At 39.5% G+C, this 20,381-nt stretch overlaps 3 protein-coding genes and 1 pseudogene across 4 annotated transcripts; 3 read left to right on the top strand and 1 right to left on the bottom strand.

Moving 5' to 3' along the window:
* Window positions 1-280: 280 nt before the first annotated feature.
* On the bottom strand, window positions 281-1,152 carry LOC137712124 (FHA domain-containing protein At4g14490-like; annotated as a pseudogene).
* A 2,373-nt stretch (window positions 1,153-3,525) lies between these two features.
* LOC137713917 (transcription factor bHLH130-like) lies at window positions 3,526-6,508 on the top strand. Its single transcript, XM_068453271.1, has 6 exons — window positions 3,526-4,544; window positions 5,267-5,367; window positions 5,451-5,618; window positions 5,735-5,800; window positions 5,893-5,961; window positions 6,045-6,508. The coding sequence occupies exons 1-6, from the start codon at window positions 4,073-4,075 to the stop codon at window positions 6,114-6,116; spliced, it is 948 nt and encodes a 315-aa protein (XP_068309372.1). The 5' UTR covers window positions 3,526-4,072; the 3' UTR covers window positions 6,117-6,508.
* A 6,357-nt stretch (window positions 6,509-12,865) lies between these two features.
* LOC137713786 (ras-related protein RABA4d-like) lies at window positions 12,866-14,364 on the top strand. Its single transcript, XM_068453138.1, has 2 exons — window positions 12,866-13,200; window positions 13,920-14,364. The coding sequence occupies exons 1-2, from the start codon at window positions 12,866-12,868 to the stop codon at window positions 14,362-14,364; spliced, it is 780 nt and encodes a 259-aa protein (XP_068309239.1).
* Window positions 14,365-17,311: 2,947 nt separating this feature from the next.
* LOC137711932 (protein POLYCHOME-like) lies at window positions 17,312-19,918 on the top strand. 2 transcript variants are annotated; one of them, XM_068451087.1, is made up of 3 exons: window positions 17,312-17,411; window positions 17,879-18,269; window positions 19,083-19,918. In XM_068451087.1, exons 2-3 carry the CDS (start codon window positions 17,892-17,894, stop codon window positions 19,464-19,466), a joined length of 762 nt encoding a protein of 253 aa, XP_068307188.1. In that variant the 5' UTR covers window positions 17,312-17,411; window positions 17,879-17,891; the 3' UTR covers window positions 19,467-19,918. The 2 variants fall into 2 exon arrangements, with proteins under 2 accessions (XP_068307188.1, XP_068307189.1); XM_068451088.1 differs by having other exon boundaries at window positions 17,376-17,411; window positions 17,873-18,269.
* The last annotated feature ends 463 nt before the right edge of the window (window positions 19,919-20,381 follow it).

The raw sequence follows: 20,381 nt of genomic DNA, 5'->3' as shown, positions 1-20,381 counted from the left end.
TCAAGTTTTATGGTTTTCAACATTTAGTACATGAAGTTTTTTTTATCCCAGAGTCATACCTAAAGTGTTAATTTTGGAACAGTCTCATACATCTGTTAGAATGGTTGTTAAGTCTTCTGTTAACTAATGACATAACGCTCATGTGGACAATGACTGAGCGCCACGTGTCATTAAAAAAAGTTAAAAAATTTAATTAAATAAAAGTATTAAAAACAAAAACAAAAAACCCAGAACACCTTCATCTTCCTCACTCGACACCCTTCCATGCCCGCCACCCGCTTCACGGCTCCACCCCTCCATCCCCTCCACCTCTCAACCATCGACACCTTTCCCCTTCCCTGATACCCACCCCTACCACCAAGCCTTTTCTCATTCCCAAAAAACCCAGCCTTTTCCCTTCCCCCAAAAACCTGGGTGCCGCGATGGGGTTTGACAACTGTCCAGATTGGTACAATGGTTGAGGAATAGAGCGAAGGCCGTCCCCACTGCCGGCATCGGAGGTTGTGGAGGTTCTGACGGTACTTGGGATCTTCCCCAATTCCTCGATCCTGGAGTTCCGAGTTTGCCTCGTACTCACTTGTTGTGCCAAATTTTCCTCAACAGGCTTCTCCTTCATAGCTTTAGTCTTCAAAACCCTAGCTTTGGGCAGTCGACCCCTCCCTCGTTTCCCTGCGATCTCAATTTCCTCAACATTCGCTTTCTCCACCTCCGATATCTCTTCGATCTCCTTCGCAAGCCTACATTTCCTTCCCCGACTCTCCAAAACCAGCACCGCAGTAGCTTCTGTTGCGGTCGCCGTACGCCTAAGGTTTCGTCTCAGTCGACTCTCTTCGTACCCGGCGATCCTCACCTAGATGGAAGTGTACTCACCAATTTTGATTTCGTCGTCATTGGTGAGATCCATGAGCGTATTTGGGGGGATATCCGACCATTCAAAATCGTGCGGTTTGAGGAGTCGAGGTCTCAGAGAACCCATTTGCCTGATTCAGAATCGATGGAAAGGTGCTTGGAGGAAATGTCGGAGTCTTTGATCGAGAGGTTGTTGCCCCGAACAACGCGGCCGATTTGGACCTTGGATCCGAGTACGAATTCGAAGGTTTCGCCCTTCCGCGGACCTTGAACCATTACCAATTTGAGAGCTGAAGGCTCCATTTTTGGCAGAGAAGAAAAAAGGGAAAAAGTTTTTGAGTTTTGAAATGCTTTTTAGAGTGAATGAAGAGATCGTGAGCTCGAGGTCCTAGCCATGGGCGTTGAGGATCTCCATGCACAAATTGAAATCTTCAAGGCCTGTGATCGCTTGGAAATACGCTAACTTGTTCACATCAACCATCTCTACACGCAAATTAGGGCTTTCCTGGGAGCCGTGGAGGGATGGAAGGGTGAAGGGTGGGGAAGATGAAGGCGTTCTGGGTTTTTTATTTTTTATTTTTATTTTTTTAATACTTTTATTTAATTAATTATTTTTTAATGACACATGACGCCCAATCATTGTCTACATGGGCATCACGTTATCAGTTAACGGAAGAGTTAACAGCCAGACTAACGGATGCATGAGACTGTCCCAAAATTAACAGTTTATGTATGATTCTGGGACGAAAAAAACTTCATGTACTAAACACAAAACTTGAGGGTAGTAAATTGAGATTTACCCGAATAAGAAAGACAAGAAGAAAGAGACAGCGTGCATTTACCGACAACAGAGGTTTTTGGGGAAAGACGGCGCCTGCAATTTTAGAGGCAAAAGCCAAAGCCAAGGAAGCCAAAGCCAAAACTGAAAACGACGACAGGAATCAGATGCAGCACGGAATTTGGTGCTCACGGGATGGGGCTAATGTTGACGTCACAATTATGCCCCTTTATCCATGCCAAATGCCAATCCCATCTCTCCCATGCGGCCATACGTCACAAACTAACAAACCAAATTGACCAAAAATATAAAAAAAAAAAAGAAAAAAAAAAAAAAAAAGGATGTTTTAACAAAAAGTTCACGGTACTGTTTACTTTAACAAAAAAAATCACATTTTTACACTAAAAAGTCAATCATGGTACTATTCACTTTACCTTTTATTTTGTCCTTATCGTTAAAACTCAAAATTTTCGAACTTTTTTTTTATTAGTTTTCCTAAAAAATAAACTAACAACCTATCACTCCTTTTTCTATGTTCTTGTAACGTTGCTTGGTGATCACAACTGTTTATATTCAAGCAATGATTTAGAGATTTATCTTGCAAAAAATCAATTGAGTTAAAAAATTATTTAATCAACCATCATAGGATGATGTAGTGGTTAGGGACGAATTATAGGTCTGTATTCCACACGGCACGTCCTGGGTTCAATTCTTGGCATTGGTGAATCACACGATACTGGCCAGGGGATGCTAAAATGGCTATGTGAGTCATTCCGGGCCCAGAGGGTGGACAGCCGTGGCGAAGCCACCAGCTGGTCTTTTTTTTTAAAAAAAATTTAATCATTTAATTAACGTTATTATAGTTTTAGTGATTAATTGAAAAATATTGTTCATTTATTTGTTGGATGACCATTAGATTACTAACTAATTTTGAATTTAGTTAATTTTCGTAGAGATGTCTTTAATGTTTTCCTTCAAAAATAGATAATTTCAATCATTGTTCAACAATATAAGATGAGAAGGCTAGAAGGTCCACGTAAGAAGACTGTTACCATTCTCCAATTATTTTTCTTAATTGCTATATTAGCCAAGCACGCGCATGACTAATTTTAGCATTTCTTGCAAGAACATGTGGTCGATCAAGCATATGAAGAAGCTTAACTATCCCATGACACATGATTTTTTTTTTCTCTTGTAAATTATAACATCATTAATCAAGTTTAAAAAAAAATTAAACTGTACATAGTCAGATATATAAACAAGTCTTTTTTTGTAGATGAATGAGTAAATGAAAGGATATTCTCTTGGCTATTTTTACAATTGGTTAATTCGCCTTATAATAAAACTACAAACTATCATGTGCTAGCCACAATTAAGTATCGAAGTTATAAAAATAAATATCGTGAACCTACGTAAATGTTTATTTGAAGGTAAATTAATTCAGCACTCTTTCTCTCATTTTGCATAATCCCATTTATTTTTGTCTTTTATATATATATATATATATTTTTTTTTACTTTATTCGATATGAACTAAAGACCATAAATAAAAATGTGCATCAAGAAAAATCATTGTTAAATATTATATTGCTTATTCAAAATGAAAATTTAAGGTTACTTAGTATTACGATCTGTGATATTTATTTTCACTTGTAAGTAAGATATCTTATATCGATTCTCACTAAAGACGAATTTGAATCATATTATTGTTAACACATTGTAAGGTTTGATTCACTCTCATATATCTTTAATGAAGATAATATCGTTTGTTAAAAAAAAATTAAAAAGAATTTTAAACAAAAAAAAAAAAAAAAACCTAGAAGATACGCAGGCGTAGAAGGAAGTAGTAAATGGGCAATTTAGCAGAAGACGCACAAAAGAGAAAAGGTAGGCGGTGAGGCTTGGAGACACCAGATATTGATAGCTCTCTGTACTTTTCCATTGGCCGCACCCCAACTCGTAAACCACATGCACCAAGCAACATCGCTCTCTCTCTCTCTCTCTCTCATCAGCTCAAGATCTTCCTTGAAGCTAATCTGAGGCTCGCAGTCAATCTCTCTCTCCAGCCTCTGCAAGTCTGCATCTTTTTTTATCTACTTCCATTGCACACAGACCTCAAGGGTCCGTTTAATTACGGGGTCCCTGTTTATCTTCTACTTCTAGCTAAGCTAGCTCTGTCTCTCTGGGCTTACGCTTTGGTCAAGCTTAGCTTTTTCACTTCCGGTTGCTTCTTCCACAAGATCTTATCCCACTCTGCTTAAAAACCAAGCTTAAAATTTTCTCTGAGAAAGTGAAAGAAAAAAAGAAGAAATTCCCAGAATTTTCCTGGAAAAGCTACGTTAGCACTGAGAGCTGCAGCGTATGTATAATGGTCCGCCAGCATCAAATTCTACCACGAGCCCATTAATTCAAATCCCCTACAGTAGCAAGCAGTGCACCGCCATTCATGGATTCAAATACCCACCAACCCAATTCTGGGATGCTCAGATTTCGCTCCGCCCCGGGCTCCCTCCTCGCCAATTTCGCCGACGGCGGCGATTCGGGCCTTCACAGTAAAAACCCAGTTGAGGGTTCTTTGGAGTCCGAGAGATTGTTCTCCAGATTCGCGAATTACAGCCATACCAACGACTCGGATTCTTGGCCGTCGAGTTTTCAAGAATTAGACGATAAATCCGTGGTGACGGCGACGAAGGCGGCTGTGCCGGCGAGCCGGGTGAGTTCACAGGGAGGGTATTCTGGGCTGCTGCCACCTCATTATCCGAGGCAGAGCTCGTTTAATGGCGGATATGGGTTGGCGGGTTCGGGTGCAATGGAGCATCATCACACTGCGGCCAACAAGTCACTTCATTCAACTTCAAATGTTGTCAGACAAAGTAGCTCCCCAGCCGGCCTTTTCTCCAACACCTCTGTTCAAAACGGTATTGTGTTTTCTTCTCCCTTTCATTAGCTTATGACTTTTCTAACGTGAACGATATTCTAATCTAATCTAATAACTACGAGGACGGAGATTTGAACTTAGATATTCATTTGTTTAGTTTTTTTAATATCTGTAATCATTTATTTAATTTTTTTCACCATGTCATTGTATGATTCCTGTTGTTTCCATCGTAGATTCGATATCCGAGTATGTTAGCTTGAAGATTTTTCTTTTGTTTTTTGGTAGTAGATAAGAGATACATTGATTTGAGAAGCTCATTTGCAATTTGTTAAGAGTTAACAAAAAGAGAATGAGTTCGTCGATCCCGAGCCTGTACATTAAGCCTGTACTATTTATAGGCTACTTTCAATGCAGAAGGTGGGAGATTTGAGTTTGGGCAGTCAAACAAACGTGTTCTGGATACATTTGTATTCCTCTGTGGTTGTGTAGGATATGATTGGTTTAGAAAATTTAGATGATAATCTATGGGATGTTTGATTTCTAACTTCATACATTTAGTTGTCAAGAGCATCAACTATCAACAAGTATAATATATTTCGGAAGAACGAATTGATACTGTGTTTTCTAAGGAAATTGATCCGGATTTGCTGCTGATAGATTAGGATTAGAATCTTTCAGTAAATTGCAGATGCCACCATTAAAAAGTTACACTGCATCGTACTAATGGAGATTGCAGTGTTGATACTCGGTTTTATGTTACAGGTTTCCCATTCGGAACTTGGAACAACTCATCAAATTTTCCAGAGAATATTGGTGGCCTGAAAAGAGACCATCATGATGGGAAATTATTTTCTGTTGATCAGGTACGTCCTTATGGTGGATGTGGTTGAATTTCCTCAAATTTTTGTTGCCTATTTAACTCATTCTGAATAAACTTCATGGTTAGAGCGGGGAGCTTGAAAACCGGAATCATGTATTATCCCATCACCTCAGTTTACCAAAAACTTCAGCAGAAATGGCCATGGAAAAGTTCTTGCAACTTCAAGATTCTGTACCTTGCAAAGTTAGAGCAAAGCGAGGTTGTGCCACTCATCCTCGAAGCATTGCCGAAAGAGTAAATATTTTTCTATATCCTATAATTAGTACATCCACCATGCAACTTCATTGTGGTTTTTTCCCTTCAGTCTTTTGCTCGAACATTGATGACGCTAAGGCATAGTTTATTTACAGGTGAGAAGAACACGGATCAGTGAACGAATGAGGAAACTACAAGAACTTGTCCCGAACATGGACAAGGTAGAATTTCACATAAGCATTTTAATTAGCCTCAGATTTATTGTCACACAATTGTGTTCTGAAACTCATTATATTCTTTAAATTCTTGGCAGCAAACCAACACGGCAGACATGCTAGATTTGGCGGTTGATTATATTAAAGATCTTCAGAAACAGTTCAAGGTATCAAACAAGTTAAATCGAGAAACATTGCACTGTGGACAAGCATTATCAGTTGTTACTCACAGAAGTTTATTGTTTTGCAGACGCTTAGCGATGTTCGAGCAAACTGCAAGTGTTTAAACATGCAGAAGCAGGTTTCGAATCGGACCGTTTGACGTTCTTTTCTGTACAGTAAATCAGGAAAGTGATGGGGGAAGTGGGTTGAAACCACATAATATATTTTCCTTTACGCAGTGAAGAACAAGTAGAAACTAAACCAACAAAAGAAGGCAAAAGCAAGTAGAGGGAGCTATTAGGTAATGTAGTTTTGGATGGGGTGTGATGTAGAAGGTTGCTAGATTTTCCACCACAAACATGGAGGGGACCAGGTCTTGTATAAACAAGCAGCTTGAGTTCCCAGTACACAATATATGAAATAAACATAACTAGAACGTACAGGAGATGTTCTAATAATGTACTCTTTATTTTTGTTTTCATGTCATTTTATGTAAGGATATTGACAGATTCTTAACGAAATTATCAAAATGATTCGTGAATAAACTCAAAAACCGATTTTATCAATTTTTATTGACAGAAACCAAGTGACTGAGTCATGACAATCTCAGAAACTATTACGTAATTAACTAAATTATTGATGCCAACCTCAATTATAATATGAAATGCTTTAATGGCATGGTATGTCTCTCTTTTGGTTACACACTTGTTTTGTCTTTTGCAACTGAGCCTTATCCTGTTTTGTAATGGACTACCAGATTTGAAGAGTTTGCTTGTCCTTATTTGGAAGACAAACAGTAACGTTTCTGTGTAGCTAGGTTTCCCCTTTCTTTTCTTTTTTAATTAATAATCCAGCCACAACTTAATTCGTTATATTCAACCTTTTCAATGCCCTCCATTTTTAGGGCTGGTTTGATGCTTAGAATTGTATATATAATTCGTTATATTCAACTTATGTTCAAGGAAGATTGGTTTTCGAATTTTTATCCAACTGAACATAGAATGTTGAACATTGGTTACGAAAAAAACTTATTGTGGATGTAAATTTTGGTCATTTTCTTCTTGGACAAAAAAGCATCTGCAAAACAATTAACACCTAAGGTCAAGGCCAAGAGCCTCACGCGCCTATGATGAATGGTGGGGCTTTGACCGAAGAACCTTCGATGCCAAAGTTAGAATTTGAGGGAGAAAGTGTTTAGAGAATTTTAGGAGAATAATTAGACTTAGGTTTTGGAGAAAATGAGTGGCTATGTATAGGGGTTTAGTCGGCCCTATTAGGAGAATTGGGACCGGCCACATTTGGTTGATTGGTAGGATTGATTGCAAGATATTATGTAAAAAAATATCTTGCAATTAATTTGGAATTTAATCAATTAATTTGGCAATTAATCCCAATTTGAAAAGAATGATTGGGAGTTACCTTATGAGTGAAGATTTGATGAGGAATGATGAGAAGGTTTAAAAGAATACCATTTGATCTCCTTTGACCTTGATTGAGCCGTTATTGTTCGCTGCTTGTGCGTGGAATTGAAGGTGTGCCTCGAGGGTAATTTTGTCATTTTCACCCAAAGTCCACATGTCGCCTCCATAATTTTCTTGATTATTTTTGGCTCCACAAATGGCCCCACACCTACTGGGCTGCTCACAGGAAAGGGCAGCAGGTGTAGAAATCTCTAACTTTGATGCAGATTCCCACTTGGACTTGGAATTAGATTCTTTTAGGAAAGGGAAATAAATCGTCTCCAAAGCCTATTTAAGCCTACCTTAACTAGGGGATTAAATCAACTTCGGAGAGAAATTATTTATCCCTACAAGAAAGAGAGAAAGCTAGAGGAAATTTGTTCCCCCTCTTTTATCACTCTTCTTTGCTTATCCGTGCAAAGAACCATATTCCATTGATTTCTTTGTCTTCTTTGCAGGTGGTGCTGCCATGAGGCAGCCGTCGGGGTGGTACGACACATCGGCTAGCAGGGGCTAGAAGTCAACTTGGCATGGGTAGATGATATGGTATGGCAAGGGCCACAACTTGAGCTGCTCGGCTGGAGTGAAGCTAAGGGCTGGCTTGACATGGGCCAAGGAAGTGGCGTGGCATGGGCCACGATTTGGGTTGCCACGTCTGGGCTGCTTGCCAAGAATGAGGAAACTGCTTGAGTTTAATTTCACAACTGCCTTAGATAGAGCAATCAAGGACGAAGCTTCTAAGATCAGAGTTGTTGAAGATGAAGTGTAGGATGAGCGAACTATTGAGTGCGAATTGGCTGCTGCCCCTTGACCATTTGTTGCTTAGCTGGTCTTCGAGTATTCGATCTTTTGAGCTATGTGGCTTTCTTGCACTGGTTAGCAACTAGTTTATCCCAATCAAGGATGGAGTTGCTAAGATCAGAGCTGTTGAAGATGAAGTGTAGGATGAGCGAACTGTTAAGTGCGAAGTGGCTGCTGCCTTTTGACCATTTGCTGCTTAGTTAGTCTTCGAGTATTCGATCTTTTGAGTTGTGTGGCCTTCTTGCACTGGTGATCAACTAGTTTATCCTCTCACACTGGAGAGCAGACCCGGATGGGAGTCGGGGAATTAGTTTACTCTCTCGCACAGAAGAGCAATTAGTTTATCCTCTCGCATTGGAGAACAGACCCAGATGGATGTTGAGGAATTAGTTTACCCTTTTGCACTAGAAAGCAATTTGTTTATCCTTTCATACTAAAAAGCAGACCCATATGGGTGTCGGGGAATTGGTTTACCATCTTACACTGGACAGCAATTAGTTTATCCTCTTGCACTGAAAAACAGACCCGGATGAGTGTCGGGGAATAGTTTACCCTCTTGCACTGGAGAGCAATTAGTTTATCCTTTTGCACTGGAGACATACCTAAATGGGTGTCGGGGAATTAGTTTACCCTTTCGCATTGGAGAGCAATTAGTTTATCTTCTCACACTAGAGAGCAAACCTATATGGATGTTGGGGAATTGGTTTACCCTCTTGCATTGGAGAGCAATTAGTTTATCATCTAGCACTAGAGAGCAGACCCATATGGATGTCGGGGAATTAGTTGACATTCTCGCACTGGAGAGCAATTAGTTTATCTTCTCGCACTGGATAGCAAATCCAGACATAGGTTTGAGCAGTTGTTGTAGACAGCAGTTAAGCCAGGCCTATGAATAACTTCTTGAATCTTTATTGAGAATAAAGAAATGGATCAACTGTGCTGGAAGGTAGAAATTGCATAAAAAATTGGATAATCATCGACTTGTGAGGCCTTGTTCATCGAGCTGATTGAGACTTCGAACTTATTTGGAAAAGCCCTAACGGGGTTCAGGGGGTGATGGAGACTTCCCCTGCTTATGTAGGCTTAGTCGTTGACCTGTCAAGATATTCGTCGCACCCACCCTCGTTTGTCAACTTCTCAAGGTACTGCTTCCACTTCAGGTAGTTGTTAGTATTGTTGCCTGGTCCTTGATGAAATATGAAATACTTTGTATGATCCAGCCTGGTAAGATTGCCTTTCATGGGTGGCAGTAGTTTGAACCAAGGTTTGTTCTTGAGCTTACGAAGAATTTGGCCGATTGGAACTGTGAACTTGGTGAATATTTCAAGAGCTGAGTTTTCTCTGGTCAGGGAACTTTCCATGCGTTTCTTTTCTAACTTAATTTTGTTCGACTGCTTGGCCTCGTCCCATAATACGTTTCTCCGCCAAAGCATACAAAGCTGCCAGGGTCAGTTTTTCTCCCATGATCAATTTTCCGAATAAAGGGTGTTCGGTAGGAAACCCATTTTTGAATGCTGCCATTGTTATGTCTTCATTGCAGCCAACAATCTTGGCCTTATCCGCTTTGAACCTCTTAACATAGTCGTAAATTGTCTCTTAAAGGTCTTTTACGATGCTGAAGAGATGGTCGGATGTCTTTTTGATTGAGTGATTAGACGAATACTCCTTAGTGAAAACTAAGGAAAAGTTCTTTGAAACTTCGGATCGACTGCGACGATAGGGTGTGAAATTAGTCTTAAGCCTTGCCTTGTAGAGTTGTGGCAAAATTTTTGAACATAAGGGTGTCATTGTCCCTGCAGAGGATCATGGTACTGCGGTAGTGCTTTAGATGTCGATTCGGATCTTCATCTCCCTTGTACAGAATGAAGTGAGGCATAGTGAACCTGTGAGGTAGATCTTTCATCTCGAACTCATATGTGAATGGTGACCTGCTTATGTTGGTCATGTCTCGTCGAAGTGCATCGTTGGTAGCCTCATTGTGTTGGAAATTACGTAATTGTTTAGTTATGAGCCTCTCAACTTCTTCTTGAATTTGCCTCTGCTGGGGCATTGAAACTTTTGGCTGTCACCGATTGTGACCTATTAGTCTAGGCCGCTCTTCCCTATGCTTGGCTTGTTTATGTTGCGGATGCGGTGCATGTGGCATGTTCCTGGCAAGTGAGTGGGCTGTTGGTTGAACTTGAGTCAGATTGAGTGACTGTTTCTCTCCATCGACTGTGCTATCTACTTTGATGTAAGGTGAAGAATGCTCATTGTGAGCTTAGTTATGAATAAACACTTCACCTGGAAGGTTATCCATGTTGATAATCGAAGTGTGGCCTCAACCGTGAACGTATGCTTATTTGTGGGCTTGATCAGGAGTACACGCTCATCTGCTCGTTAAGACGAGAATATATGCTATCTAAAATACCCAGGCAGAAGCGTGAACTGCCAGAACGATTAGATCGTGGCAGGTTGCAAGGCTGCTTATCGATATGCTGCTGGAAAGGTTCGTTGTCTGCCCTTGTCCTGCTTCAGGACACTTCATCTGAGACATGTTGCAAAAGCTGATTCACTAAGGTCGTCTGTTGTGCGAGGGTGCTTGTTAATTCTATGACTTGTCAGGATAAGTGTTATTCGCCATACAGGATGGAAAGGCTAGGATGGTAGGTTTCCCTATAGTTGGTAGAAGTGTACTGAACTCTGGGCGAGAGATTTAAGTTAGGAAATGTTAAATATGTGAAGAAATGGGGTGAAAATGCCCTTGGTTCAATCGTCGGCCCAGAAATCTGAAGTTGGGATGGTTGAACCGATCTTGGACTAGTTTGGATTGCTTGGAAGGCCACAGAAGTGGGTTGCGTAAGCAGGTCGAGTCATTGGCGTGGACTACTCTGCGTGCGGTGTGTGTGGATGCTGAGCTTGCTTCTTCCACAGCACGGCTTATGCTGCTGTGCTGCGATGGGCTGGGCTTAACAATGCTTTGTGGCGTAGGCCTTTGCGTGCCAGGCTTCGGCTGCTGACATTTGGGACTATTTCTGTGAGGTGGCATGCTCACCCTAAGCAGTGGGATCGTCGAGGGTTGCTGCTACCACGGTGGTGGCCTGAAGGGGTGGTGTTGCTCTATTCGTCAGCGTTTTGAGCCTCGTAGATCGTCGTGGTCCAAATTTTTAAACGTTGGAAGTTTCGTTTGTTGTGGTTTCCGAATCTCTAGTCATTGTACTTTTCTTTTGCGTTTATTCAAAGAATTTTATAAAAATTCTAGGAATAAGAATGTACGAAAAATCTACAAATGAATGAGAAATTAGAAACGTTGAATGCGAGAGTCTTCTTCGAGCGTGTGAATCAAATTCTCAATGAAAGCACCAACTTGTGGATGCAAATTTCCACCTTCTTCTTTTTGGACGAGAATGCACCTGCAAAACAATTAATACCTAAGGTCAAGACCAAGAGTTTCATGCGCCCACGTTGAATAGGGGGCCTTTGGCCGAAGAACCTCTGATGCCAAAGTTAGAATTTGAGGGAGAAAGTGTTTAGAGAATTTTAGGAGAAGAATTGGACTTGGGTTTTGGAGAAAATAAATGGCTATATATAGGGGTGTGGTCGGCCCTATTAGGAGAATTGGGACTGGCCACATTTGGTTCATTGGTGGGATTGATTGCAAGATATTATGTAAAATAATATCTTGCAATTAATTTGGAAATTAATCAATTAATTAGGTAATTAATCAATTAATTTTGGCAATTAATCCCAATTTGAAAAGAAAGATTGGGAGTTACCTTATGGGTGAAGATTTGATGAGGAATGATGATAGGGTTTAAAAGAATACCATTTTGATCTCCTTTGACCTCGATTGAGCCGTTATTGTCCGCTGTTTGTGCGTGAGAATCCCGATGTGCCTCGAGGGTAATTTTGTCTTTTTAATCCAAAAGTCCACATGTCGCCTCCATAATTTTCTTGATTATTTTTGGCTCCACACTTATCATTTCACCACAAATCATCACTTAAAATATTTGAAAATTTTCCATCATTTATAACTTTGATATACATTATCAATCTGTTATCCAATTCAATAGATACCAATGGTGATCATAGTTTTGAGAAGTTTCACTAGTAGAACATACTACATAGGTTGCCAAACTTGCAATTTGCAGAGCACGGACCATATTCGCTATAGGAAGGTTTTTTGACTCATAAAATGTTATGTTTATGATTGGAACCGTTAATATTATGATACTTTATGTAAAGATCATCTTTGTACAAATTTAATAAAATATAAGATCGTTTAGTGATTGAACTGTATAGTCTTCCGCTTTACCAAAAAACCACTCCAAGAATCTATGTTGATAGCAAAAAGTCCCCCGAACTAAGGATCGGAATCCCACCATGTGTACCAAAACTATTGTACCAGCAAGTACACCCAAAAAACTGTTTTCGCAGTGAACTTGAAAAACCGTTAATGGGACCCGCACTAGCCGAAGGTTTCCCCGCCTCTAACTCCTCTTTCCCTCTCTTTCTCCAACAGACTCCTCTTCCTCTCAAACCCTAATTTTACCATAATTCCCATTCTCTCCCCCTCTCTTTCTCTAATTTCCCGAACCCACCCCAACCCCGGCCGCTGCAGGCAGCACAAGCTTTTAATCTTCTAGTCGATCTAATAAAATGTACCCACATGATTGATCTGAAAAATTTACCATCATTATTTCATGTAATTTTGGTATTTTATGTTCCAGATTGTGGGGTTGAGAATCAATCGGTTTGGGGTCCGGTCGTGGCCAGGATGTCGAATTTATACGGAGATTACAATCAGAAGATTGATTATGTGTTCAAAGTCGTGTTGATTGGAGACTCGGCGGTGGGGAAAACACAGCTGCTCGCGCGGTTTGCTAGGAATGAATTCAGTGTGGACTCAAAAGCCACTATCGGGGTTGAGTTTCAGACGAAAACCCTTGTTCTCGATCACAAGACCGTCAAGGCGCAGATTTGGGACACAGCTGGCCAAGAAAGGTTCGACATTGCATGCCTTAATGATCATTTTTTTTGTTACAATCACACGATCTTATTTACCTTATATTTTACTTTAGATGATGATGATGATGATGATGATGGAAAAACTGTAATGTGATTATTGTTTATAGATCATAATGTATGCATGCTTGTTAAATGGATGGTAACAATAAAGGAATATAATAAGGATCCAATAGTGTTTGTTTTCGGATTTTCCGTTCAATTGTAACCTTAAATTTTCTTAAACAAAATTACGATTGACCAAGAAAATACGGTGTTCGATGATCACAGATTTGTAAAGATTTGATCTAATGCCTGGTATGAAAAATAGGAATGATCTCACTGAGTTATATATCGTTGTTTGCTTATCTAAGATCGATTTGTTGTTATGATCAGGTGTGACTGGATTTCGATGTAGAAACATACTTATTGCTTATCTCCTATGAAGGAAGATAAATGACATCTGCAAATGAATATCAACATACCTTATGATTCAGTGAAAGTTACGAAATTCATGATAGCTGAAGCTGCTTGTGCAATGGAAGGGATAAGAACTTGAAAAATAAATAACTTAGACGCTTTTGTTTTTCGGTTTCTTTGATACTGTGCTGATTTCCAATATTTGAAAGCATAGTTCGTGTTTATATATTTCCGTGGGATTTCGATTTTGCTTGCAATGTCATAGACTCCTAAACTCATCCGCTTTAGTCTCTCTTCAGGTACAGAGCAGTCACGAGCGCATACTACCGGGGAGCAGTAGGAGCAATGTTGGTTTATGATATGACTAAGCATCAATCGTTTGATCACATGGCACGGTGGTTGGAGGAATTGAGGGGGCATGCTGATAAGAACATCGTTATAATGCTCATTGGCAACAAATGTGACTTGGGGAGTCTTCGAGCAGTGCCAATGGAGGATGCACATGAGTTTGCTCAACGAGAAAACCTATTTTTTATGGAAACATCTGCTCTTGAGGCCACCAACGTGGAAACCGCATTTTTGATGATCTTAATGGAGATATACCGGATAATGAGCAAGAAGCCGCTTGCTGCTGGTGACCTAAACAGTGGAGATTCAGGGCTTCTAAAAGGAACAACAATTATTGTTCCCGGCCCGGATGGGGATGGTGCTAGGAAGGGTGGCTGCTGCTTCTCCTCCACCTAATTTCATTGAACTTCACCTAGCTTTCTCTTTGCAATTTATTTTCGGGGAAATATGTTTCATTCGGGCTCCTCCGTCCATTTCATCAACGCATATACTTTGGAGGAGAAGAGATTGTAGTTTATATATGGCAGTGTTTGATTGTATTGAACAGATGAGGTACCTACAAGCCTAATTTACAGAAGAAAAAAAGCCTCCAATTGTATCTGGAATTGGAAAGCTGTTTCTTCTATTTAGAATATAGGAGTTTTTGTACACAATTTCTCAGAATTAAAGTTTCATTTGTATTTTGGTCGCTTTCAAGGGCAGAATTCGAGTATTTACGTTTTATATTTTCTGTTTTCATGCATTTCCATATGCTGCAGTTCTTAATTAACCGTGTGCTTGAAGCATAGTACATGATACGACATCATTGAAACTTGCCTTGCACTTGAAGCTACTGTTATCACTACAGAAGAGTAATTAACAGCATTGACAGTTTGCAACGCAACCAAAATCATCGGCCTACGTCAATTCGGAAGTCTTGGTGTGTCTTGGTGGTTTCCTCAACTCAGTAGAGAGTTCATATACATATGAAAATCGTCTACGTAAATTGCGAGTGAAATACTGAACAAAATCAAGATCGTAAAGTAACTATATATAGAGTTACGGATAAAGGTGTTCCTCCTAACAAATACAGAATCAACCAGAAAGATGAGTACCAAAATACGGACAAAGGACGATGATCTTGAGTACCAAAAAGTCAGAAATTGGGCAAGAACGAGGGCTCCCCCTTGTGCCCTGAAAGCAAAAACAATTAGAACGATGAGTACCAACGGTGAGGTTTCAGAGCCTTAGAAATGTAGTTAACAATGCAATGAGTTTGTAACAATTTTCGAATTACTTTCCAATGTATAACGAATTATTACGAATAGTGAATAGGGATTTTTCAAAATGTGCTAAATTTTAAAACGAGACTTGGAAGCACCAAGAATACAAAACCCGCTCATTAGATCTACTCCAACTCTTGGATTAAAACCTAAATTTTAAGTTCTAAACTTACCCCAACTTACTCCAACCCTTGAGACAAATGTGAGTTAAAACCTTAAACTCATTTTTGTGCCAAATTTATCCCAGATTCCCCCTGGATTAGTGGGGCTGACCCACCATATATGTGTATTTTTTTAGTTTTATATTTATAAATTTATTGAATCCAACAACTAAAATTTAATTTGATCAAATTCAACGGTAAAAAAAAAAATAATAATAATTTGACGGTCCAAATTTAAATTTAACTACTAAAGTAATTAAAAAAAATTGTTTTATGTGTTTCATATTCTTTCGTAGTATGAGTTTCATGATGCCGGTTTAGTGATTTTTAAATATTTATTGGATTCTAAATATTTTTAGGTTAAAATGTTCATAAAATTAAATTAGAATAGTTTTCATATATTTTTTTTAAAGTTACTTTAAGAAAAAAATAATCCTAAATTCATTCTTTAATAATCTCGGACTAAAAATTTAACCAAGAAGGGTTGGAGAAGAAAATTTGTTCCTGAGTTAAAACCTAATTTTTTTGGGTTAAAAATTATAAGTTTTAACCCAGCAAATTAATGACCCAAAAGTAAACCTTCCTTCCTAAAGCTATGAAATGAAGGAAGAAAACAACGGTGGTCTACAAAATCTCAAAAGGAAAGGTGCTGAGTTGGAATTCCATTCTAACTAAGGATTCTTGTGGTTCCGGAGCCTTGGCTTTCTCCGGCGCATACTACCTTAGCTGCGCTTAAAAGGCCGGTTTGGCTTCCTCTCTGGCGGCCAACTTAGCAATTTTTAGTCCGGTCTTGTCACTCACTTTATACTCATTAGCCCTCTTTGTTTTCTGTGATTTTCTCATGTTACAACTTTCGTACCAATTCGGTCGATGCTAATGGGTTTGAGTCAATGATTGGAAAACTTCTTGATTCGCGCTCAAAGACGTAAAACAGTTACTTGGAAACTCTTTGAAGCAAATGCGCACCCGAAACTAAAGATGAGATTGAAAGTTGCCATACGAGGCGAATGAGCTATTTTCAACAAATTAATATATGGGTGCTTGGTGAAGCAAAGCAGCTTGAGCCCAAAAAGCTCTAACCTCTACATATCACCCACTTCCTTAACTTGCTCAGCGACCAATCTTATAACTAGAAGCCCTATTTTTTCCAATCCAGTTCCTCCACCACCGCGAACCCCAGTTAGATTTAGGCATGACACACTTTTTAGTTATTGGGAGAAAATTTGAGCTCCAACAAAATAAGTTATGATGATAAAAGATTGGAATCACACATCAATTGCAAGTGACACATGTGTGCCCCCTGTTGTTCATGTCTCTTGCGGGTATTGTTTGATCTCTGGTTGTGACTCCTTCTACGTGGAACATGTTGCTTAGTCTCCACATCGCAAGAAGAGGTTCCGTTCAGTTAGAAAGATATTGGGTGTTAATCTATAGGTTTATCTATTTTGTATATATATAGTATCTTACTTAACAAAGAAACCTATCATTCCATGCTGCACATTTCATTCCCAGCGAGCAAGCAAGAACAAAAGAAAGGGCGCAACAGCTGACTGGACATCTAGGGGTAAAGCACTGTTTCGATGTGGGTTGCGAGAGCAGTACCAAATTGACGCAAACTTTGAATACTAGATATGACCTCAAAATAACAGGGGTCAAGGTCGGCCAGTTAAAGGCCAATTCTAGCCCATGGTATAAAGCCCAAAGTTTTGTTCAAGGGTTAGAGATGGTCTTAACACAATTTGAAATTTCAACATATTTGGACATTTGGGGCAAAAAACAAAATACAAAAAACGAAAAACTGAATTTGTTTTCTAACACGTGCGAAAGTTTTCAAATACGTGTGAAAATTCTGGGGATTTTGTTTGTGGGTTTATATTACCGCCCATTTTTCCAGTTTGAAATTTGCCATTCGCTCTCTCTCTCAGGGCCAAATCTTCTCCTTCTTCTTCAACTTTCATATCAGAGACCTCCCACTCTACGCTCCCAAACGCAACCTCCCGAAACCCTCGTTTACATCCAGGTAAAATCACTGGTTTCTTCTCTCTGAACGATTATTACCCTGTAATCGCACATCTGGGTTGCTATTAGATTTGTCATTTCTGATAAGAATGTCATCTGGGTTAGGTTAATTTCGCGTTTTCTTGAGACGATTGCCCTTGATTTTCCGAGAAAATGGAATATTTTCTAGGAAAGTGAGAGCTCTTATATTCTTTGTGCAGATTTTAATCACACTACTGGTGGAAATATCCTCAGGAATTTTTTACGTTTTCTTATGGATTTTCTGGGAAAAGAAGACCTGTGATAAAAATTTATGGATTGTGATACAAGTGTTTCCTGGGTCGGGGGATTTTGCGTTTTCTTGCGATGCTTTTCTTTTATTTTCCCGAGAAAATGTTCAGTTTTCTGGGAAAGTGAGAGTTCCCCTCTTCTTTCTTTTTAAACTTCATGTGAAAATTCTGGATCTAAGTTTCCACTTTGCAGTTTCAGTTGAATCGTGAAAATGCCTGAAGCGAGAGATCGATTGTCAAGACCAGTTTACCTGGCCGCAGCCTATGCTCAGAGGCTGGCCGGCAACCGGAGAGTCTATATTGATCCGCCAGAGCAGACTATTCTAGCCCTTTCTCCTCCGGTGAGACGACCAACAGGGTTGGGGATTGGGGCTACCGGAATTGTTGGTGGTGGAGGGCTCCCAAGGAGCAGTTTGAGGACTCCCATAACCGTGACTGGGCGTGGTCGGATCCCATTTAGGTTGTCAACGGTGGACAGAGAGAATACGCCCAGCGGGAGTTCTCACCGGAGAGGGGGCCGAGCTAGTAACAGCGTGTTGCCTTATTGGTACCCAAGATCCCCTCTCCAGGATATCACTGCTGTGGTTAGGGTATGCTCACTTTCTTAACCCTTTGTTATGCATTGAGAATATAATTCATTTGACTTAAAGTTGTTTTCTATTGGCCTTAATAGGATTCTTATTTGATCTGCTACCTGAGGGAATTTGTGTACTTGTTATATAATGTGCAAATAATTAAATTATGAATCTGGTTTTCCCCTTTGAATGTTGCTCAATCAAAATCTCCAAATCTTACATCTTTTCATCTTTATGTTTTGGTCTTCATGGTTTATGATTAACTTCTTCCAAATGTTTGAGTAAATCTGATTGTCTATTGGCCTGGGCTTGATTCTAAATCTATAGCAATTGATGAGTATCTGTTTGTTGCAGTAAGAAGTTGAACATATAGCAATTGATGAATGTTATTGGTATCTCTTTGCATACTTCAATTGTTTCATTTTCCTTGATTTTGTTCAAATTTTTAAACCTCATTTGATAACCCTGATAGTTTTTCCCGTCTCGTGTCTCTTTCCTTGTTTACATTTGATATGAATTGTAACTTATATGATTTTCTGTTGATTGTAAAAGAGCTGTGGTTCTTGGTCTTTGAATGCTGCTCAATTATAATTTTCAGACTTTTGTATACTGTTGCCTCTGTTTCCCATGTTTTTATTTGCAACTTCAAATTATTTGAGTAGTGGCGGTTATAAACTGGAATATTTAGCTCAGGATTCTGCCTCTGAGTCCGTCGTGGAATTGTTAATGATATTCATTGATGTTCTTGAATAGTCTCTTAATTGTTTTGAATCTTTAGCATATAATTAATAGGTGGTTGACATGTGTAATTTGTATACTTTTGATTAGGCTATTGAAAGGAGAAGAGCTCGCTTGGTTGAGAGCGATGGCGAAAACACTGAGGGTCAAGTTCCACAAGACCAGAATGCCCTTGGTCAGTCTCTTCCAGTGTCAGGTGCTCAATTTGATCATGGAGTACCTATGACTCCGTATTCAGCTGTTCGGACCAAGCGCTGTCTGCCCCCTTCTGTTGGTAAAGTTCAAAAAATTTTAAGGGATGTCAGTAATCAGCCATCTGAAGGAGAATTTCTTACACCACAGAAGAAACTAATGAACTCAATTGACATGGTGGAGAAAGTGGTCAGGAAAGAACTTGAGAGGCTGAAGAGAACGCCTAGCGCAAAGAAGGCTGAGAGGGAGCAAAAAGTCCGAACTCTGATGTCAATGCGCTGATCTGTTTTGATGAAGGAACATTACCAACATAGCACATAGGAGTTTGGACAAGGACCCAAGCAGGTGAAGATGTATCGCCTTCTTGTGATACCTACATCATGAGACATATCACCTTCTAGTGATACCTTTCTCACCCTCAGTGTGACCTCTATCATCTTCCGTTGATATTGCTTATCATCTACTGATGACACATAACATTCTATCATCTTCTGGTGGTAACTTTACACTGACTGAGCACCGTCATTTTTTAGTTTGAAGCTTCATGTCTCGCTGAAGGTCATAGTAAAGTGTTGAGTTATCACTCTGAAAACTCTTCTTTCAGACAGTACAGTAGAATGTGTGTCTAGTTGCCATCATTCTTTGATGGTTTTAGCTTTAGATATATTGTAGGAGCTGACGGATAAAGAGCCATAGCACTACCCTTTTTGTATCTGATGTGATAATTTCTCGTGTCCGACCCTTTACTTTTCATGTATGATGATTGATATGAAAAAGCTTTGGTCTTTATATTGCTGTTTAATTCTCTAATGCTTCTGGAATCTGATGTTCATATGAGAGTGTGATGCAGATGACTTGTTGCTTGTTGGAAGCAGTCTTATCGGACGCTTCTGATTGCTAATTCCTTTGAACTTGTTATGCAATTGTCTCTAATTGCTGGTAAGTGAAACATTCACAATATTGTTGGGTCGATTAAATTGGACATTGTATTACATCTTTAATATAGCCGGGTGGAAAAAGGGAAACATTGGATTGTTCGATCCAAACTGCGTGTTAGCAATGGAATAATGCGAGGAGAGTGTAAGTTTGCCGTTTGCAAATTGCAATTCATGTGATTGCAGAAACCAAACAGCAAGAATCCAGATGGAACAGTATTGTGGTATGGAGATTCACCATTAAGAAACGATAAGATCCTGA

This window comes from Pyrus communis, chromosome 13, assembly GCF_963583255.1.
Source record: "Pyrus communis chromosome 13, drPyrComm1.1, whole genome shotgun sequence".
NCBI lineage: Eukaryota > Viridiplantae > Streptophyta > Magnoliopsida > Rosales > Rosaceae > Pyrus > Pyrus communis.
This window is presented reverse-complemented; position numbering and strand designations above follow the sequence as displayed.

What these genes read in the sequence shown, in the direction of transcription:
- LOC137713917 (XM_068453271.1), top strand. Translation starts at nt 4,073, where the DNA reads ATGGATTCAAATACCCACCAACCCAATTCTGGGATGCTCAGATTTCGC. An exon ending in TTGTCCCGAACATGGACAAG is followed by an intron (nt 5,801 to 5,892) that starts GTAGAATTTCAC and finishes AATTCTTGGCAG; the next exon opens with CAAACCAACACGGCAGACAT. An exon ending in ATCTTCAGAAACAGTTCAAG is followed by an intron (nt 5,962 to 6,044) that starts GTATCAAACAAG and finishes ATTGTTTTGCAG; the next exon opens with ACGCTTAGCGATGTTCGAGC.
- LOC137713786 (XM_068453138.1), top strand. Translation starts at nt 12,866, where the DNA reads ATGATTGATCTGAAAAATTTACCATCATTATTTCATGTAATTTTGGTA. An exon ending in GACACAGCTGGCCAAGAAAG is followed by an intron (nt 13,201 to 13,919) that starts GTTCGACATTGC and finishes GTCTCTCTTCAG; the next exon opens with GTACAGAGCAGTCACGAGCG.
- LOC137711932 (XM_068451087.1), top strand. Translation starts at nt 17,892, where the DNA reads ATGCCTGAAGCGAGAGATCGATTGTCAAGACCAGTTTACCTGGCCGCA. An exon ending in ATATCACTGCTGTGGTTAGG is followed by an intron (nt 18,270 to 19,082) that starts GTATGCTCACTT and finishes ACTTTTGATTAG; the next exon opens with GCTATTGAAAGGAGAAGAGC.